Source organism: Stenella coeruleoalba (genome assembly GCF_951394435.1).
Source record: "Stenella coeruleoalba genome assembly, chromosome: 2".
NCBI lineage: Eukaryota > Metazoa > Chordata > Mammalia > Artiodactyla > Delphinidae > Stenella > Stenella coeruleoalba.
In genome coordinates, this window is record NC_137147.1 from 26,490,431 (window position 1) to 26,507,173 (window position 16,743).

Consider the following 16,743-nt stretch of genomic DNA (forward strand, 5'->3'; position numbering starts at 1 on the left):
AAATTTTGGCTCCGATATTTTCTCTACGGTACCTTATTTTTGAATTCTGTAATTTTTACTCTTGTCTTTGATTTTTATCTTTACTCTTATCTCTCTTTCTCCTTTATTTAGATTTGTAATATTGCTGTCTTTATAACATCTGAAATAGATATTTAGCACATTAATTTTTAGCCTTTCTTCTTTTCAAATATAAGTATTTAAGGCAGTAAATTTCCCTCCAAATACTGTTTTTCATTGCTCTCCACACATCTGAACATGAAGTTTTTTCACTGTCTTTCAATTCTAATAGTTTTACATTTATTTCCATTATGATCTCTTCTCTGAACTCTTTTAAATTTTTAAATATATAAGGATTTGTTATGTATCGTTGCTGTTGACATTCAATTTAATTGCAGTATGGACAGAGAATGTGGCTGTATATGATACCAACTCTGAAATCTGTTGTCTTATGATGTAGGACATGACTGTTTATTATAAACCTATCATGTGTGCTTGAGAAGGTGTTTTCTCTAATTATTGGGTACAGAGTATTATGAATGAGCAATAGATAAAGTTATCATCTTGTTCAAATTGTCTTTATCTTTGCTGATTTACAAAATCTGTGTATCTACTAGTATTGGACAGAAATATGTGGAAATCTCCCACTAAGACAGTAGATTTGTAGATTCCTCATTAGTTGTATCAATTTTTGTTTTATTTATTTGGAGGTTATTTTGTTAGCTGCACTTAGAACTGTTTTATCTTTCTGCTGAACTAAACTTTCTGTTTTATGTAATTACTCTCTGTATCTGTTAGGAAAATTTTCTCTCTTAAAGCCTAATATAAGCTAATATACACTAAATTAAGTTAGCATATATTAGCACCACCTTTATTCTGGTTGGTATTTACATGGTATTTCTTTCTTCATCCTTTTACTTTCAACCATTCTACGTCCTTATCTTTATATATGTCTTTCGTTGGTAAACAACATACAGTTAGATTTTTAAAAAATTCAATCTGACACTCTTCTAACAAGTTCAGCCCATTTATATTTATTTGATTCTTGATATATTAGGACTTGGTTTACCATCTTTCAAGCTTCCATTTCTTGCATTTTCTAAGCTTTGCACTTGTGTGCTTCTATGTTTGTGGGTGTTTCCCCCGACCCGATCCATTTTTCTTCTTCCCACATGTTTAAATTTCCATATTTTAATTTTTTCAGTGGTGACCTTTGAAACTTGATACTGTATATTTATCTTGAAAAAGTCTAAATTCAAAATAACATCTTGGGCTTCCCTGGTGGCGCAGTGGTTGGGAGTCCGCCTGCCGATGCAGGGGACACGGGTTCGTGTCCCGGTCTGGGAGGATCCCACATGCCACAGAGCGGCTGCGCCCGTGAGCCATGGCCGCTGGGCCTGCGCGTCCGGAGCCTGTGCTCCGCAGGGGGAGAGGCCACAACAGTGAGAGGCCCGCGTACCGAAAAAATAAAAAAATAAATAAATAAATGACATCTTAATCTCATCCCCAAACTATTCAATGACCACAGAAAAATTTGACTCCACTTATAGGATATTATTGTTGTCAAGTATATTGTTGCCAACTATATATTGTTGTCTACTACTGTTTAAGCCATTCAGAATATGTTCTTTGACCACAGTGGAAATAAGTTAAAAAGCAATCACAAAAAATAGAGAATGCCAACTATGTGAAGATTAAACAATATACTTATAAACAATCCATGGGTCAAGAAAGAAATCACAACGGAAATTAGGAAATATTTTTGAACTGACTAGCTTCTTCCGTTCCTTATCCTCCTCTGCGATAGGTATGAAAAAAAGGAAGGTTTAAAAAAGAAGTTCTGATGACAGCCACAAGGTACTGGAGACACTGACCTTACTGAATTTCTCTCACATGGGAGAAAAAATTTAAACCAGAGCATAATTATTATTGATTTTAGAAGATTAAATCATAAGAATAATCACTCAGAATTAGCACTAATACATATATACGTACATATTCATATGATGACTTATTAAAGTAGACCCTTTCATATCTCTGATTCAAGCTCCATATTACTATATCCATTTCATTTGAAATCAGACAATGATTAAGACATATAGATTGGCTACTTATAAAACATAGCTTAACTGTAACTCACCTTAACATGGATATTACTCAGGTGTTTAAAAATCTGGCCAATGTTAAGATACTCGCTAATCTACAAATTCAACACAATCCCTATCAAAATCCCATCTGCCTATTTTTGCAAAAATTGACAAGCTGATCCTAAGGTTCATACGAAAATGCAAGGGATCCAGAATAGCCTAAACAATATGAAAAAGAAGAACAAAGATGGAAGAATCACCCTTGGTGATTTCAAAACTTACTACAATGCTATAGTAATGAAGACAATGTGGTACTCGCATAAGGGCAGATATACAGATCAGTGGAATAGAATTGAGACTCCAGAAGTAAACCCTTACACTTAAGATTAAATGATTTTTGACAAGAGTGCCAAGACAATTCAACAGGAAAATAACAGTCTTTCAACAAAAGGTGCTGGGACAACTGAATAACTACATGCAAAAAAAGAGATGTTAAGACCTTTATGCCACACCATATACAAAAATTATATCAAAATGGATAAAAGACCTAAACTATAAAATTCTTAGGAAAAACATACTCAACAGAATGAGAGAAAATACTTCTAAATCATGCATCTGGCAAGGGACTTGTACCCAGAATATATAAAGAACACTTACAACTCAACAGTAAAAAGACAAATATCACAATTATCTCTTGACTATGCTGTAAGCTCCCAGTAAATAGAAGCCTTGTCTTACTCATTTCTTTACCCCCAGCACCTAAAAGAAGTTGTTTCATTTTCTTACCAGTGAATGAGTGCTACTGGACCAAATGCAAGACTCTTCCTTAGTCACATCAGAACTATGCACCCTGTGTCCCTTTACCTTTCAAAAGAAAAGCCAACGGGAAGAGATGGCATTCTTTTTTAACTGGGGCTGGGGAGAAGCTGACATTGTGGAGTGCCTTTCATTCTCTCACTCACCTGCCTTTGCTGAAGAGGGACGAGACAGTTTCTGGCTATAGATGTGCGCAGCACTTTGGAAAGAGGAAAAGGGGCCAATGGTGTAACTGCCTGATCGACAGTGCGGCAGGCCGGCGGGGCTCAGTATGTTCTGTGTCCCAGGATGGGTGGAGGGAGAAGCACTGCCAGGGACTGTGCTCAGTAGAATTGCTGGCTGGTGAGCCATGCTGGGGATAGCTGGAGGAATCTGAGATAAAGAATGGTGGCCTGGCCCTGGTGAGAGGTCAGAGGTGGTAATAACAGATGACAAATGGGTGTTGGAAATTTTCTGCAGAGGAGTAGCAGCAGGACCAGAGAAAGAAGTAGAGGAAGAACTGGTATAGACTAATTTAGCCTCTTTTTCTGCTGAAGTGGTAAAACCTGTTAAAACAAAACCAAACAAAAACAGATCATTTTAGGAAAAATTAATGTAAATTCTGTACGTAAACATGAAGCAAACATTTTTAAACATCAAAATAATCTTAGCATGAAACAGACATAATGAAAAATACAAACTTTAGGGAGATTCATCATGAACCTAATGAATACTGCCCACTGAGATAATGTGGCAATGGAAACAGTTTATTTTTAGTCCCTTCTGAAAGCTGGTGTTGGGACTACCTCCATCAACCAGAGCAGGTGCTTTACAAACGTTAGGGCCTCAGGACAAAGTTTCTGGTAATGACAGCTAACTCCTCTCCCTCTGATTTTCACCGTTCTAGAAAAAAAAGTGCTCAGAATTTTAAACATTAAGAAAGTGAGAAATTCCTTGGAAGGATAATAGGCTATGAGTAGACAAAAGGAAATTCTAAGGGAAAAGGAAAAACAAAGAAAAGGAGCTTTTTGGAGTAATGTCACACGCCCGAAAATCATTTAATATCTGATGACATTTTTTCATTTAGAGATTTATCAGAGAGCAGCAAATCTATGTAGGTTTGAAGTCACTCACGAGATAATTTATCAGAGTGAATTTCTGTTGCTTGTTGCTGCTTGGGCTGCTTTATTTTCACTTCTTCCATCGTTTCAGGGTGATCTGAAATAAGAAATAAATACTGAGCTTAGGCTCTGTTACTAATCAAATGCTACAGCATTGTTCTACACATAATTTTGTTTCCAAAATATAACACAACTAGTAATCAATGCTAGGAACCATTGCATTTCTCACCACACTTTTCCAAGGATGGCCACGCTCACAGCCCTGTTGAGTGGGACACCAACCAAATGATTCCCAACTAGTCCTAACCCCAGCTCCAGCTGACTGAATCAGGAAAAGATACCAAAACCCAGGGCAGCCATCGATGGACTGCCAACAAGCTAGAACATGCCTGGGAAAGAAAATGAGTAAGGGCAGTAAGATGCCTCTGTCAAGAATTCAGACTTGGGGAGCTAAGAGACCAAACTGGTCGGTGGTACACAGTGGAGTGAAGAAGTCGTAATATATATGGACCAGGCAACCGCCAAGAGCTAGAAAGAACAGCCCCAGTATTTGTTGGCAAGATACCTGTTTACCACAACAGCTCTGTATCTTAATCTCCTTGGTTTTACTTGAATAAGCTGAGTGAGTTTGCTTATTAGACTGACTGATCAGTATATTCAATAACAAAATCACTCTAATAAAATAAATTTCCACCGTAATAAATTAGGTTTTTTTTCTACTACAGAATTTTGAAACAGAACAGCCAGAGCTAATCATATACTTAGAGAAATATTCCAAAAATCTTTCTCAAGGGCCAGGTTCATACAAAAACTTAAGACAGGCCATTTTACAGATCATCTTTCAGAATGAAAGAATAAGGACATATGAATTCTCTTCTGTCCATCACCACCAGCACAGGTAATACTGTCACACATTTGTTTGCTCATGTTTTTAACAAGTCCAGATACTACCAAATGTCATACTGTTGTTCCCTTGATTGAGGCCTTCCTACTGCCCCTCTAGTTATTCTTGATTGGTATTGCTAGGTACAGACATTATTATGTAAAGGTAGCCCTTAACACATGAAGCCCAGAATTTCCGAGGACGCATCTGTACAAACAGGTGCTGTTAGGGCTTCTCCATTACTACCAGGGGAGAAGATACTACCTGAATGCCAAGCTAGGACTTCACCTGCCTAGCACACTTCTCCCTACCCCAACCTCATTACAAAAACTCCTCAGCCTTCCTTTCCCAACACTGTTAGAGGGTCTTTTCAGAGATCCTACCAACCTTCTTCCTGTATTTACTCACCCAAGTTCATCCAGCAGACAATAAATATTATAAAGTCAAGAATTGTGACAGTCCTGGTCCCTGTATCTCTAGCAACTATCACCATGTCTGACACATGACAGGTGTTCATTAAAAATATGTAGAAGGAATGAATGAACGGATAAACAAACTAGCTTTAGAACTTAGATACGTTAGGAAAGCTCAAAGAAGAGGGCTGGACTCAGAAGTATTTCTACTAATACAATACTTTAAGTGTACAGTGAGCTAAATAGGCTTTTGTAGACTAACCTCTGAAGCTAATCAGTTATTAAAACAGTAACACCGTTTCCTTGGGAAAACTCACTCTACATTTTAAATGACCGATATCCCCAGCTCTTTCCACATTAGACTATGATAGCCTTAAGAGTAGCAAAGAAATCTACATCTTTGAATCTAGGGGTTAGCATACTACAAAATTAGTATATTATCTATGTCTTATGCTTCCATCTAGATTTTAAATGAATCTTACACTTGAAGCACAAACTTTGTTTATAACTGAGTATTGCTGCTATTTTTTGATCATATGACATGAACTAGATAGTTTGGTCCACATCAATTCCAAATCCCCAATCATGGAGTTCCCCAGCAGTGACAAATTTTTGAAATGCGTGGGAACATTGGGTTATCACAATGACTGAAGGAAGATGGTGACATTTAGGGCTTGGGACTATGGATATTAGACATTCCACCAGGTATGGAATAGTCCCACACAACAAAGAATTCTCCTACCCCAAATGCAAATGGTGATGAGCTGGAGGAACCAAAAAATTTAACAGGAGTGAGAAATAATCATTAGGAGAGGCAGAAGAACAGAGACTAAGAGCACAAGCTTTGAGTCAGGTAGACTAAAGTTCAGATTCCTGTTCCACTGTATGGTGCAGGGCACCCTTGGGCAAGTTACTCTGTCTCTTTCAGCTCTGTTCCCTCATCTGTAGAGAAGTTTTATAATAGCACCTACTCCATCTGGTTTTTGGAAGTAAAAAAATAAGATCATGTCCAGTAGACAGTAATATGAACGCTCACTAACTGTTAGGTATTATTAGCTTGTCTTGAAAACAGCTCTCTGATGTTAATTTTCATGAAAAAAAAAATTAGACCACGTCCCTCTTGCGCTTTTAGGACAAAAATATAAGGCCTCCTCATCCCCTACCCACACACTGCAAAACTTTACCACCCTGGAGTCTATTAGTGCTTAGGCAACATATTATTTTTGGTTCCCCTTTGCACATCTCATTTTTTCACTTGTTCTTCTTATTTTTCATTAATTAACCAATATACTTACCACCCTTTGCCCCGCTATCAGAAAAACTGTTGCTGTTTTTAGAACTTTTTGAGTGAGTCCCCAGGAAGACACTTGCAGACTTGTTTTTTTGCGTATAAAAAGTCAACACCTCCTCCAGTTCAGCCTCACTGAAATGGGGAGAGAAAGTATGGTTAGAAGGGGAAGGTGTTCTGGAAAATCTTTCTACCAGATTTTATTATGAAAATGGAGTAAGCTGAAGAAGGGGAAAATGAAAAGCACAAGCTGGAAACTCCCTATTAATAGATGGTAAAAAAGAAATATAAATGAAGCAGTCTGAAAAATTTAAAGCATGACAAGGTTTTATTCATTCCACAGTGAATATTCTACATCTGCACTGTCCAATATAGTAGCCACTAGTCATATGTGACTATTTAGATTTAAATGAATTAAAATTAAAGATTCATTTCCTTGGTTACACTAGCCACATTTCAAGTACTCAGTAGCTACAACACAGAAAGTTCTATTGGACAGCCATGTTCTAAATCAGGGGTCAACCAACTACAGACAGTGGGCCAACCCTGACCAGCAGGCTGTTTTTGTATGGCTCCCAGCTAAGAACGGTTTTCATATTTTTAAAGAAGAGTATGCTATAAAGACCACATGTAGCTCACAAAGTCTGAAACATTTATTATCTGGTCCTTGGCAGTTTGTCCACCCCACTTCCAGATAATTGGAGTATATTCACTAAAGAAGCCACTTTGTCATAAATACGGAAACTCACCAGCGTAACCAAGGAAGATTTCCCTAACCATCTATACAGTGGAAACTGAACCAGATGGTCTCTAGGTCACTTCAAATATTGAAATGATATGCACTTTTTACGAACACCCACAAAATGGAAAGTGTAAGGAAACAGATGAGGGCCCATAGAATTCTTCCAGTAAACATACTATGATGGATTTTGTAAAATCTGTAGCAGCTCCTCAACGGCCTTTTGCATTTTTTTCTGGAGCCTGGCTATGTTCCAGATAAGTGGCCTTCAAATAAGCAAAATATTCCTGCAATATTACAAAGAACCTGTAGCCTATCTTCAGAATACACTGTAACGACAACCTTGGAAACTGCTCCCATGGATCTCACAGTAAACCCCAAGGTCTCCAAAGTAGCAAAGAATGGCCTGGCTAATTGGATCAAGATAGAGAGCTGAATGCTGAGATTTTTCAACCCCTAAAAGCTAACCTTAAGCATGAAGGACTTGTTTTCTTTTATATACATTAGGCGTAACGCTTACAGTGCTGAGAAACTGCCCATTCCTCAAGCCACTCAACGTAGGCAAAATGTAGTCATCTCCACTGCATCAGTAGGTCAGGGCTAAATTCAGATCCAGTAAACACTAGACACCTCTAACTTCAGCTTTCCGAAGTGCTCCCTCAGCCCTTAGAGTGGTGTATACTTTGAAGCTGTCTAGAAATACAGCCCAGATGCCCAGCAGCAGTGTTTTGATAACTAAAACCATGACAACAGCCAATAATTGGCTGAGATATAGAGAGATCAAGCCTATGAAACCCTTCTTCTCCTTCTAAGAGTGATTTTACTCACATCCATATGTTAGAAACAAGGGGCTACTGGGAATCAATGGGGCAGTGTGGAAGGCAGAATAAGATACTTTTTATTAAGAATGTCTTCTACCTTGCTTGTCTGATGAACTCCTGAAAGTTTTCCGTATTCACCCCATCTTCCTCTTCTTCCTCAAGTTTCTTCTTCGATTTCTTTCCAGCCATTTGTTCTGTTTCCTATCCAGTCCCCAACCCCACAGAAAAACAAGATAAAACTGACTCCTGATAAATGCATACTTCATCGTCTGGTTTCATTACCCTTGGGTTAATTTGTCTTTATAGTAAAGACATTTAATTCCTCCATGTACTTTTGCCACCTATAAATCTGATATATTATTTTCTGTCATTATTTCATGAAACATTTTAGAGTTTCCAAGTAAGAGTTGCATAATAAATATAAATTTTTATCATGTTTTTACTTTTTACTCAGGTAGCCCAGTGAAAAAAGAGCTTGGTAATGTCTGTGGTCACACTTGAAGCTTTAATAGAATGACAACAGAGACACTGTATTTTGTTACAGTTAGGGAGAGGAAAGATAGGTCTTGGAAGATACTCCTATAGTAGCATCCAAATTGAGTAAATTCTTCACTTATGTAAGTTGTCCCAAAATTCTCAACAGAGCTGGAGTAGCTATGTAGCTATGGATTTGGTGTGTTGATACTGTACCGACCATTCCACACATTTCACAAAAGCTATTTAAATTTCCAGACCTCAGCTTTCCTTTCTGAAAAATGACCATGCTCCCCGCTCCCCCCACCCCAAAATGACATTTCTAAAGCATTCTAAGACCCTTGGATAAAAGGTGCTTTGCAGACTATTCTCACTAAATAGTCTATTTTCTGGGCTTGGTTGTAAGATGAAGTCACTATCTAAAATGTTCTAGAGAACAGAGTGTAACTCACTCAGGAAGGAAGACTGTGTCGCTGTATTAAATCCACAGTTCAAATTTGCTCTCAAATAGTCAATTCACCACTGTCTCCAGGCACAATAACGACAATGCAAATTCACACAGCCCAGGATTCATCTCAGGTGCAACAGCACTCAAAAGGAATGTGCCTTTGGATGAGACTGAACTACGGCCCCTGGGCCTTCACAAGTAGTCAAAAGTAGCTTTTCAGACCAGCTGGTTAGGGAGTGACGTCCTGCTCCCCATAACGTCCCACAAAGCACGTGATAATGCTAAAGGGGAAGAAGAACCTCTCCGCTCAGCTGGACAGAGGCTTCTAGCCTGTTTCTGACAGTGCATGGCGATCCAAAGCACAAGACTAACAGATGAACCACCTACCTTGTTGTACACAATGATAAATTCACCCAGGTGGTGGGCCAGGATTCTTCTGCGCTCCAGAAGTGCCAGTCTCCGACTGGGTAATACCATCCTCAGTGAGTGCTGGAGGTTACTTGATGCTCGCTTGAGGAAACGAACCACTAGCTCCTATAAATTAAAGAGTCATTGGGGGAAAAAAAGAAGGCATTGTGCTTAAGCAACAGAAGACAAGCTACAAGGGGATTACACAATAGAGAGATAAGAAGAGGTATACTATACACTTCAACAAATAAGACCCAGAGCAAACATACTAGGTATAGCAAGGACACAGTAAGACAAGAACAAAATGAAACAAACATATCCTCTTCCTTTAACAAGCTGGCAGTGGGAAAATCAAAATCAAGTATGTGTGCAAATAACTATGTAATAAAGCAGTAGCTGTAAAAGTACAATTCATATATACATAGTACTATAATAATTCAAAGTGCAGCTATCACTTCCAATAGGGTGGTCAGAGAGAGATACTTAGGGAAAGTAATAGGTAGAGGAAACTAAAACCATGGATCAAGTCATCAAAGGTGAGAAGGGAGAGAAAGAATACAGAAACACTGACACTCAGAGGTCGGAAAGAGGAGGAAGAATCAGAAAAAAACAAACAACCACCACAACAAACCATGACAGAAACATCAGAAATGTAGAAAGAAACACGGGAGAAAACAGTGTCATGCAAGCCAAGGGAGGAAGGCTCCCATGTCACAGTTTCCAAGAGGCTGGAGCAGGAAAGGACCACAACCACTTTCAGCAGAGTAAAGGCAACAGAAAGTAGAGGTTAAGAAACGAGTGGATACTGAAGAATACAGGTGAAGAGCAGAAACTACTGATTTAAAAAGTTTAGTGACTAAAGGAAAGAAAGAACTGTTACCAGGCTTGCAAGGCGGTAGCTTTTTATTTATTTTTTCTTCCCCAAGAATAAGGATGCTTTTAGAGTTGGGGGTTGGCAAAGAGGGCATAGTGAAAGGTCATTAAGGGGTAGCAGGGATACATCTCACTTGAGATGGGGCCAAGGGTTTTGAAATCTGAACAGATACCAATCAGATCATTCATAACATCACAAATGCTTCAAAGAGAGATTCTTGCAGGGCCAAGGGCCTTAAAGATAGTAGTTCCCCGCACCCAACCCCCAAACACAGTAAAATTGCCTGAAGATGATGGATTTGGGGAACTTCTGTCGATGTGCCTTCTGTGAATTACGTGATAAAGAAGCTCTAAACCTAACTTGGATCAGAGAAGGCAATTCTACACTCACCTTCCTCATAAACAAGATCACTGCCACAATCATCAGGTAATGCCTTAGGGTTTGTTGTTTAGATAGATTTTCAAACAGGAATGCACACAACTGATACTAAGTTCTGCAGTGATGATCCTAAATATTCTTATAAAAAGCCCCATAGAAATCCTGTGTGAATCCCAAGTCAGCAGTTGCAATAGTTATTCTCTTCTGAGCTATTTTTTTCTTCTTGAATTTGATTTTGGTTCACTGTCCTTTGGTGACAATTTACTCCAACATAAAGAAACAGTCTCATAACCAGAGGGTTGGATTTCATAGGTCTACCCTGCTGTCTTTACTATAGGCTGGTTTAAGCTGTTATATTAAAATATTATTTTTTCACAGTGAAGCAGACAAACTGACTCTCAAAAAGGCAGTTTCAATTTTCCACTTGGAAAGAGCAGAGCTAACATTTTCCATTGATGGTTGAAAAATTACTCACAACACACAAGGTTTTATCTCTGGGTTGTATTGGCTACTTCAAATTCACAAGTTGTTTTCTGGGATATCCATCATGCTTTTATAATAAGCCCAGCATATTGTACGCCTCTTATATGTGGAGAACTGAAAATTACAGTAGGATCACCACTGAGCTGGACAAAGAATGCAGCTTTCTCAGACTTAATGGTCCTTCTCTTTTCAGTGACAGATCCCTGTGGTTAAAAAGCCTAAGGAAGGGCTGTGGCTTCTTCTATATGCGTTGACCTTACCAAAGAGCTTGAAGCTCCCTGTCATTCTGATCCAAAAAGAAAAACATTGCTAGTATATTAAATTTTAGGCAGGTTCGAATGACCAATATACAGTAAAAATTATTACACAAGTTTGTTTCCAGTAATCTAAGACTTTTATAAAGTGACAACTAGTAAAGAAAAAAACGTTAAAATGGAGGATGGTACATTCTCAGAGGGCCCATGATAAAGTGTTGATTTTCAAAGAGCTAACTTGACCCCCCAGGACAGAAAATAAATGCCTTATGACCCATGGAAATAGTGCAAGAGCAAATAATGTGCAATTGCAACATTTGAGTTTAAGTTCCAGTTTCAGCACGTATGAGCTACAGGACAACAGGCAAGTTACCCCCTTCCTCTAGGTCTTTGTTTCCTCATCTGCAAATGGAGATGACAGTGCCTATATCAAAGAATTAATAAAATGTGAAGCTGCTTGAGAAAGGACTCTGCAAATCGTTATTCCTTTCTAGGGCTTTGCACAGGCCTGACATCTAATAAGCAATCAATTTCCATTTTCTGAATGAAGTAAATTAATGCCCTCAACACATACTGTGATGAACATGGCTCCAGATCCAAGATTCACTTCACAGAAAAGTAAGAGAAATCTGCGAGCTGTACTGTGGAATAATTCTTTCACCACAAGTATACTGTTCTTTATCTTAGTATAGGAAAAAAAAGAAAAGAAGGAAGTAAGGAAGTAAGGAAGGAAGGAAGGGAGGGAGGGAGGGAGGGAGGGAGAGTAAGAGAAAGGAAAAAGGTTCCAACAAGAAGAGCCTCACCATCTGTTCATCTTCTTTGGCAGCCCAACTGGCACTGAACGTTTGACCTCCACTGTCTTTCATCAGTCGGATTTGAACATGCTGGAGATAGGCAGAGAATGCTATTCGGGCCTGCACTTTGCTACAGAAATCCAAAACAACATACCGTTATGAGACAGAATGGTGCACCTACCAAATGTGTGCTTGCCTCTCTCAAAGTGGCCTTTGAGGATCCTTCTATTAGGATGGCTAAGAAAAATGAAGCCCATCATACAGTCACTGAGTAAAGATTCCTTCTACCCAGTACATGAGATTTCTTTTTTTCTATTTAAAGAATCAGAGATGGAGAATCCTACTTATTTACTCATTATTACCATGGCGTGGGGGGCAGGGGGGAAATCAAGCAAGAATAGAGAATCATGTTTCCTACTCTTATACCTTATCTTTTGGAACTTTTAAACAACTTTCTCGTGGAAATGGACAGGAAAAGTACCGAATTTTCACAAGAACCTTTGTATCGATACAGAAAGGTTTTTCTGCCTTGGAAGCCCTTAAAAACATACTTATCAGTTAGTACAAAAGTATGGCTTTTGCTATAGCAACTAATTTCTGGTGTGCAAAAGCCTCCAAAGCAGGAAACAGATAAATCCTACAAAGGAACTTTGGGACCAAATTTAAGGTCAGGCTTTTCTCAACTACAAGACGGGAGTGGCTGGAGCCCAGAACAAATGAGTGAGGTCCAACGGAGTTTGGCATAGATGCACTGACCGGCTAGGATGAGCCCAGATGTTCAGGGGGAAAAAGAAGTCCACACATATAGTAAAAAGCACCTCAGCAACATCACTGAAGAAGCCAGCTGATTTCTGCTTGGTGGTCTAGGTTGGAAACAAGGAAATCTGATCAAGCTATCATTTAGAAGACAGGAGTACCAGAGAAACACTGATGACTTTCACTTCGGCTGCTAACTGCAGCCGATCTGTTTTCTTTCAGGAGAGACTGTAGTTACTTCAGCTGCTTGGCCTTCTGACATGCTAGCCAAAATTACATCAGCGAAGATTAGGGCCCAACACAAACTTTGTTTACAATCCTCACACATGCAATCACTGAATGCTTTCTACTCACTGTTCCCCCAAGGTTAGGACGAAGGACTTGTCCAGAGTAAACTGGAAATCCTAGGAGGGTCTACATCTATCTTCTATGTGTGGGCTGGAAGGGAGAGGAGTCAGGTTGGGGAGTAGATTTGCTTTTCAAGCTCTTCAGAGTATGAAATATAAGGCTACATCTTTGTTATTACTAGGAATAGTTTATGGGAGCACAACATGATTTTGAAATTTATATTTTCAAATGTTTTTCATCAAGAAGAACACTTAAAATCCTTGTTCTGGAGACCATATACACTTTCCCCTCAACCATTCCCATAAGCTAATTATTTTCAGGTCAAAAAAAATGAAAAAAGACTCTCCATTTTGGTCAACAAATTCACTTGCAATAAAGTGAGCTAAAAATGGCACGTTTCAGACACCTCCAAATGTAGCAAAATACCCAATTTTATTGACTATTTCCCTAATATTAAAATATGAAGGTCTTTTGGATAAGGGAATTACTGCTTGGAAGTTGAGATTTCAATCAACCTTTTGTTGCAAATCACTGTTGTAAATCAAACGAACAAGAACTGAGTTTTCCATCTCTAAAAATCTTACTAGAGATCTGTGGGATGTTAATCCTGAGGTTGTCCCTAAGGTATTGAACACATTGGTCAGCTAGTAATCTGTAACTGACAAACCAAAATAATAGAATAATTTACACCAAAGAAATCTATTTAAAAAAAATAAAAGCCTATGGAGATCCTCAGTATACAAAAATATACAACTAGTGGGCTGGGGCCTGGAGCCTTGAATCCTTGCCATGGAACACCCCCAGATCCCTCAGTAGCCACTGAGATGCTCCACAGAATTATGGGCAGCTCCAGGGAACACAGTTTGAAAACCACTGATTTATTACATTAACACACCCTGCAATTACAAGAATTTACTCTTTAAAAGTAAGATCCGATTTATGAATAACTAATTTATTTCTACAACATCTAAGTAGAATTTTATTGCTGGAAAGGACATTAGAATATAGTCCAGTGGTTTTCAAATGTTCTATTTCAATTCAGTGGACTCCTCCTTCCTCTCTAGAGAGCACAGTTTGAAAAACCTGTCTATGTCTAACCCCATACCCTGGCCTAACGAAAAGAAAACTGAGGCCTAGAGAAGCTCTCTAACTTGCCTGTGGTCACACTGCCAGTTGGCAAGCACTGAAAAGCCAGAGTCAAGTCTTCTGACAGAGCCCTCTCCGCTCTCCACTAACGCAACTACTCTCATTCTCCACGCACCATTCCAAACTATAACTCTACCCTCCAACCCCCTAAATGCCAATATCACCCTCCATCCTTTCAGTATAAGAACTGACCTCTAGCTTAGAAACTAAAGGCCGTCATGCTTATATAACTACATTTCCTGCCTCTTTAACCTCTAACTACTGCATTCATTACAGGAAGAGACACCCCTCCATTGGCCTCTTCCTACCTTCCTTTAGGACAATATATCCATTTCTGTATCTCTAATTCTTTTACCATCAAAGCCTTCCCCTAATCTCTAAATAAGCTCCAGAATCCCAGAATCGTTTTTCTCTTAGCTTGCTCCCTCTCTCTGATGAGTTCTCACCTGTCTTTCATTCATTGTCAAACTCGCTGAAAGAGTTAGTTCACACTTGCTTTCCTATTTGCTCAGCTCACAAGTTCTCTTCTACCCACAAAGTCCACCCCCAGGTCATAAATGCAGGAGACTCTTTTCAGGTCTCATCCTAACTTGGGCTGCCAGAGGCACTCTATAGCTTGAAACTCTCATCTTGTAGCTTTTCTATACTGTCTCCTCCCAGTTTTATAGCTACCACTCTAACTGCTACTTCTTGGTCTCTTTACTATTAAACACTGGTTTTCCCCAGGCCTCAGTTCTCTTCCTTTTCTCCTGTCTATGCCTGCTGAACTAAACTGAAATGGACAAGCTCATCTACTCTGAAGTTGTACAGTCCTGTTCAACTCTGACTTTCAAAGCTGTACTTTCACCTATCTACTGATCATCTTCATCCCAGAGCACTTCCACCTCACCGTGTCCCAAATAAAACACATTCTTTCTATCATGAAACCAACTCCTGTGCTCCTTATATTGACTGATGGCAGCACCAAGTTACCAAACTTGGAAAATTCAGTCTCTTTGGAATTCTTGCATCTACAGGGACCAAGCCCTACCAATTTTAACTTGCAAATTTCATTAACTCCAACCCATTCTCTTCATTCCTATAGCCATTGCTCTGATCAGGACCTTCATCTTCCTGGCTCCGGACTACTTTAACAGTCCCTAACTCAGCTCTCTACCCTTAGTTCTCCTCTTATCAATCACTTTCCCACAATGCAACCAGAATTTACTCTCTTTTCTTTTTTTTTTTTTTACATCTTTATTGGAGTATAATGGCTCTACAATGGTGTGCTAGTTTCTGCTTTATAACAAAGTGAATCAGTTATACATATACATACGTCCCCATATCTGACCATATCACACATCTGCTTAAAAATTATCCATCTAGGAAATAAAGTCCAGGCTCCTCTATGGCACTTTATGATCAAATGACATCCAATTTTTTAGTCTCACTTCTTATCGCACCCTTTTCTCCATGTAACGTCACACCACTAATCTATTTCTCAAACTTGCCAAGCTCATTCCAATTTCAGGTTCCTTATACTTGCCGGTCTGCCTGGAATATTCTGTTCCCTGATATTCACATGACTTACTCCTTCTCATCATTTAGGACTCACCTTAAAGCTTACCTCTCCATGCCCAAAGCACCAGAAGCTACAGAAACTTTCTGTCCAATTACACTCTAATACTACACCCTATTTTATTGTCTACACAGCACTTCTTACTGCCTGAAATTACCTTGTTTCTTTGTTTACTGTCAGTCTTCCCCACTAGACTGTGGGCTCCACGACTGTTTGGTCTCCACCGTAACACTATACAGCCCAGCACAATTCCTGGTATAGATCAAGTGCTCAATAAATATTTGTCGAGGGACTGAATGAATGACTGTACTATCACCCCTCTGTGCCTTTATTCCCTCTACTAGCACTCCCATACTTAGCTGTCACCTCCCAAATCCGGAAAGCCTACCTATCGGGGAAGGCCTGGTTCAAATATTGCCTCTTCCCTAATGTCTCTCTAGCCCTCCCGAGCAAGACCAATCACTCCTTTTCCTGTGCCCTAAGAGCCCTTTGTCCATACTGGGGTCATAGCCCCCGCTCTTTAAGCGTCCCCACTCTAAGCCATGAACTGCTTGAGCTCCCTGCCTCAGTCACCTTGTCCTCTTAAGTCACTAATGCTGAAACCCAACAAATATTTGTTGAGCCAATGAGACCTGGGTTTGTATCACAGTTCTAGACCTTGGACAAGCAACTTCTCTA

At 39.2% G+C, this 16,743-nt stretch overlaps 1 protein-coding gene across 12 annotated transcripts in view; it reads right to left on the reverse strand.

Annotated features, from left to right (window-relative positions):
- Nucleotides 1-16,743, reverse strand: part of TTLL5 (tubulin tyrosine ligase like 5) — a 305,934-nt gene that overhangs the window by 176,925 nt on the left and 112,266 nt on the right. For all 12 annotated transcript variants that reach the window (XM_079908860.1, XM_079908866.1, XM_079908864.1 and 9 more), the window contains 6 exons: nucleotides 12,267-12,387; nucleotides 9,454-9,600; nucleotides 8,242-8,345; nucleotides 6,592-6,719; nucleotides 4,014-4,097; nucleotides 3,047-3,445 (listed from right to left, as the gene is read on the reverse strand). In XM_079908860.1, the coding sequence (XP_079764986.1) occupies nucleotides 3,047-3,445; nucleotides 4,014-4,097; nucleotides 6,592-6,719; nucleotides 8,242-8,345; nucleotides 9,454-9,600; nucleotides 12,267-12,387 (983 nt within the window). The remainder of the gene's footprint in view (nucleotides 1-3,046; nucleotides 3,446-4,013; nucleotides 4,098-6,591; nucleotides 6,720-8,241; nucleotides 8,346-9,453; nucleotides 9,601-12,266; nucleotides 12,388-16,743) is intronic.